The sequence below is a fragment of the Anomaloglossus baeobatrachus genome, unplaced genomic scaffold (assembly GCF_048569485.1).
Source record: "Anomaloglossus baeobatrachus isolate aAnoBae1 unplaced genomic scaffold, aAnoBae1.hap1 Scaffold_51, whole genome shotgun sequence".
Classification (NCBI taxonomy): domain Eukaryota; kingdom Metazoa; phylum Chordata; class Amphibia; order Anura; family Aromobatidae; genus Anomaloglossus; species Anomaloglossus baeobatrachus.
In genome coordinates, this window is record NW_027444458.1 from 1,010,491 (window position 1) to 1,015,796 (window position 5,306).

At 45.2% G+C, this 5,306-nt stretch overlaps 1 protein-coding gene across 1 annotated transcript; it reads left to right on the forward strand.

Annotated features, from left to right (window-relative positions):
• Positions 1–2,146: 2,146 nt before the first annotated feature.
• On the forward strand, positions 2,147–3,794 carry LOC142282559 (galactoside alpha-(1,2)-fucosyltransferase 2-like). Its single transcript, XM_075332991.1, has 2 exons — positions 2,147–2,401; positions 2,988–3,794. The coding sequence occupies exons 1-2, from the start codon at positions 2,147–2,149 to the stop codon at positions 3,792–3,794; spliced, it is 1,062 nt and encodes a 353-aa protein (XP_075189106.1).
• The last annotated feature ends 1,512 nt before the right edge of the window (positions 3,795–5,306 follow it).

Below are 5,306 nucleotides of genomic sequence, written 5' to 3' on the forward strand. Positions count from 1 at the left end.
TTTACTAGTAATGAGAGGGACTTAGTTTTACTTCTTTTGTCGGGGTAGGGGGGAAGTGCTCATCATGGATCACTACATATTTGGCTTAACCACTCTCTCATCTCTCCAAGGCCATTTTTAGTTAGAGATTATGTCTGATATTGAAGGTTCCCATCTAGAGATGGTACTCTGTAGCTGACAGATGGGCTCACACAGTTTGATCAAATTGTGTGAACGATAATTGCCTCAATTATAGAAAACTAGTCTATAAAGCAGTAACGCAAAGCTTTGGCGTAACGCCCGATATCTAATATCTTCTCATTCCGGGCTTCCCCTCGACATCACGAAGGCGCTGGTCTTGGTAGAATGCGGCCATTGTTTTATTATCCTGAACAACAATTTTAAATATTGTATTACACAAGTAAAGGTTCAGCTTTTTTTCCAATCATTGTTTCAAGACTTTGTCATTTATGACTTTGCTATCAGATACTCTACTTGTGTTTTGAAGTATGTATAGATGTTGTTGAGCTGCATCTGACATTTTGCCTAAATGATAAGATAACAATATGACCTCTGGAAAGGTGGAAAAGGTATTTCCCTTAGCGCTATATATTTGTTTATATATTCAGCATATTCATATTTTAAATGCTATAGTTAAAAGGAATCTGTCAGCGGATTTTTACTATGTAATCTGAGAGCAGCATGATGTAGATGCAGAGACCCTGATTCCAGCGGTGTATCACTTACTAGACTGCTTAATACAGTTTCAATAAAGTTGCATTTTTTTCGGCTTCAGATCTAGCCGTTCTCTTAAAGGGAACCTGTCCCCAGATTTGGTGACTAAAAGCTTAGGCCACCACCAGTGGGCTCTTATATACAGCATTCTGGAATGCTGTATATAAGAGCCTTGGGAGCTCTGTACAATGTAAAAAACACTTTTATTATACTCACCTAGGGGATGGTCCGGTCCGATGGCTGTCACTGCTCTTCGGTCTGATGGGCGTCGCTGCTCTCCGGTCTGGCATCTCCTCTCTGTTGCGATGGCCGTCCTCCTTCTTCCCAGTTCCGTGTGGATGAAGCGTCTTACGTCATCCACCCAGGCTGACATTGCGATCCTGTGCAGGTGCACTTTGATCTGCCCTGTTGAGGGCAGATCAAACTACTGTAATGCAAAGGCGCAAGGTAAGGTCAAAGACCACCTGCGCATGCGCACTACAATAAATTGATCTGCCCTCAGTAGGGCAGATCAAAGTGCACCTGCGTAGGACCACAATGCCGGCCTGGGTGGATGATGTAGGACCCGGCATGCACACGGGCCTGCAAAGAAGTAGGACAGCCATTGCAGAAGACAGGAGGCGCTGGACCGAGAACAGCAACACCCATCGGACCGGACCGCCCCCTAGGTGAGTATTATAAAGGGTTTTTTACGTTCTACAGAGCGGCTTGGGTTCTTATATACAGATCAAAGTGCGTCTGCGCAGGACCATAATGCCAGCCTGGCTGGATAACATAGGACACGGCATGCACACGGGCCTGTAAACAAGGAAGACGGCCATCGCAGCAGAGAGAAAGCGCCGGACCAGAAAGCAGCGACACCCATCGGACAGGACAGCCCCCTAGGTGAGTATAATAAAAGTGTTTTTTTACGTCACACAGAGCTGCCTGGGCTCTTATATACAGTATTTTGGAATGATGTATATAAGAGCCCACTTTTGGTGGCCACAGGTTATAGTCACCAAATCTGGTGACAGATTCCCTTTAATTCTGAGCCTCATATTACCCAATCCAGACCATTGATTAGCAGCTTTCTATGTACACTGTTGATGTAGGCAGAAAGGAGCCAGTTAGTGGTGGGGGTGGAGTTATCTAGAGCTATATAACTAGTCCTGTAATAATAATCTCCAGTTAATAAAACATTGATTGTATTGAAGCAACAAAACACCGCCTAATGAGTGACACATCACCGGAATCAGGGTCTCAGCCCTTACATTGTACTGCTCTCAAATTACAAAACAAAAACCTGCAGACAGATTCCCTTTAAAGTACAAGATTGCATTCCGATAAATATGTATTAATTTGTAAAGTAAAAAAGGAGGTGACTGGTTTGTTACAGCACGATGAACTTTATTTTTTCTCTCCTGGTTTTATATACAGATATTATTGGACGATGAAGAGATGTGTTGTTTGGACGGTGATCATCTCATTAATCTTCTTGATCCTCCTGAATTTCGTCAGTTGGGAATATGTCGCTATAGACAATTTGAAGTCAACATTATTCCACAAGACCGTCCTGGAGGAAAAGGAAGAAAAAAATGATAAATATTTAGGGCCACAAGGAATTTCCCAATCAGGCAACAGTGTTTGGTTAATAGAATCTGGAGGACGACTGGGAAGTCAAATGGGAAAGTACGCAACCCTCTATGCCTAAAGCGGGCTTTACACACTACGACATCGCTAATGCGGAGTCGTTGGGGTCACGGATTTTGTGACGCACATCCGGCCGCATTAGCGATGCCGTTGCGTGTGACATCGATAAGCGATTTTGCATCGTTGCAAAACCGTGCAAAATCGCTAATCGGCTACACGGGGGTCCATTCCCAATTATCGTTACTGCAGCAGTAACGAGGTTGTTCGTCGCTCCTGCGGCAGCATACATCGCTGCGTGTGACGCCGCAGGAGCGAGGAAGCTCTCCCTACCAGCCTCCCGGCCGCTATGAGGAAGGAAGGAGGTGGGCAGGATGTTACGTCCCGCTCATCTCCGCCCCTCCGCTGCTATTGGGCAGCGGTTCAGTGACGTTTCAGTGACGTCGCTGTGACGCCGCACGGACCGCCCCCTTAGAAAGGAGGCGGTTCGCCGGTCACAGCGACGTCGCCGGACAGGTAAGTATGTGTGACGGCTGTGGGCGATGTTGTGCGGCACGGGCAGCGATATGCCCGTGTCGCGCAACAGATGGGGGCGGGTACCCACACTAGCGATATCGGGACCGATATCGCAGTGTGTAAAGTAGCCTTTAGCCAAGATCAATGGTCACCAACCCTACATCTTACCCAAAATGCACGATATGTTATCCCCGTTGTTTAGGATAAAGTTACCGGTTCTACCACTGGAGGTTGCCAATCGCATGAAATGGAAGAGATACCTGCTAAAAAATTGGATGCTACCTGAATACAGGAACATTTCTGATGAACATGTACGGTTTTTGGGCACTCCTTGGTCATGGACGTTCTATCACCACATCAGAGATGAGATTCTCCGGGAATTCACTTTCCACGACTATCTTATAGAGGAAGCTAATGAATATCTCGCCAAAGTGAGGGGAGATCGCAAAAATGTCACCTTTATCGGGGTGCATGTTCGGAGGGCTGACTACGTTAAGGTGATGCCTAGAGATCGTAAAGGAGTTGTGGCTGATAAAGGATATATGGACAAAGCCATGGCCTACTATCGAAATAAGTACTCACACCCTCTCTTTGTGGTGACCAGTAATGGTATGCCTTGGTGCAAGGAGAATATTAATGCCTCTTTTGGAGACGTTCACTTCGCTGGAGATGGTAAAGAATCCTCCCCTGCCCATGATTTTGCCGTCTTGGCACATTGTAACCACACCATTATGACCATAGGATCTTTCGGGTTTTGGCCTTCCTATATGGCAGGAGGGGAAACTATTTATCTCACCAATTTTACACTGCCAGATTCTCCAATGATGACATTTTTTAAATATGAAGCTATTTACCTTCCGGAATGGATTGGAATACCGGCCGATCTGTCTCCACTCATAGCGGAGCAAGGAAAAAACTATACAGGGACCGTATAATGTGAATGTGGATACCAGTGAACGCCAGAACAGTATAATGGCGACAAAAGAATGGTGGACGTTTCGGCCCAACGGCCTTTATCATGTACAGTCGCTGGGAAGTGAGAAATAAAGAAATCAATATTTACATATATTACATAATATACAACTATATACAATAGATACCATGTCTGAGCGTATTATAAAGTATGCATGGCTCACAGTATATCGCGGTTACAGTCAGAACATAAGGGGTAATGCATTCTCTCATACCGCCACAAGAGGGCTGTTTCAGAAGAGAAACCCCCTGCATTTACCCCTTTATCACTATATGCAACCTAATTACAGATGGTGTTTATCTACATGTTCTCTTACAACCCACCCAAACTTCTATGTGATTCACATGAATATATAAAGATAAAAGGTACTTGTAAAAGTCTCTTTTAACACTATATAAACCGTGCCAAATATTACTCTATAACTGCCCAACACTATATGAGCCCATGAACTAATAGTACTAAAAAAATGCATGATCTATTCTAATTTAGCTGAAATCTTTTCCATTGAATACATGTACACTAATCCCTTCCAGCCAAAGGAAATCTAACCTACTCCCAGGTATGTGCATAGAGGCTGTAATATAGTAAATATTGATGTCTTTTTGGTTTTTTTTATATATATATATATATATATATATATATATATATATATACCGTATTTTTCACTTTATAAGACGCACTTTTCCTCCCAAAAATTTGAGAGGAAAATGGGGGGTGCGTCTTATAAAGCAAATATAGCGGTACCTGGGGGTCCTGTCTGTGTGGTGATCGGGGCGGCCGGGTGCCTGTGGCTGCGTGCAAGCGGGCCAGGGTACCTGTGCTTGCGTGCGGTGGCAGCCGGGTACCCGTGGCTGCGTGCGGGGGCGGCAGTCGGTTGCCCGTGCGGGCGGCAGATGGCTGCCGCCCGCACGCAAGCACAGGTATCCGGCCGCTTGCACGCAGGGTGGGCGGGGCAGCCTGCTGGCTGCCACTCTGGTGTGTGCGGGGCGGGCGGCTGTGCAGCAAGTTACCCAGTTTGTCCGCGGTCCCAGTTTCAAATGATGGCAGCGGGCGCATGCGCAGATGGAGCTCTTGATTAGAGCTCCATCTGCGCAGGGCGTCATTATTTGAACCGGGGTAATGGAAACTCCGGCACACTCACTATCACCCCTTGGAGACACAGAAAGTCGGAGACATGTAACTGATATCAAAAATCCTTTTCTTTTTATTTTGTGGTGAAAAACGTGTATCAAAAAAGTGCTGTACAATAGTCCGCCAATCTCAACGTTTCGGCCTATCTGGCCTTCTTCAGGTCGGACGGGCTGATGACAATATATACAATAAAACAAAACAAAACAAAAATACAGGACATCCATCAGTATAGAATAATGGAACAAATAAAAGTTTCACTATAGGTATGTTGGGATAACAAGGAGAACATATTTGAGAGACAAAAACACAGAATCATGGGCACAGTAAGTGAATATGTGAACGT

What these genes read in the sequence shown, in the direction of transcription:
- LOC142282559 (XM_075332991.1), top strand. Translation starts at nt 2,147, where the DNA reads ATGAAGAGATGTGTTGTTTGGACGGTGATCATCTCATTAATCTTCTTG. An exon ending in GAAAGTACGCAACCCTCTAT is followed by an intron (nt 2,402 to 2,987) that starts GCCTAAAGCGGG and finishes TGTGTAAAGTAG; the next exon opens with CCTTTAGCCAAGATCAATGG.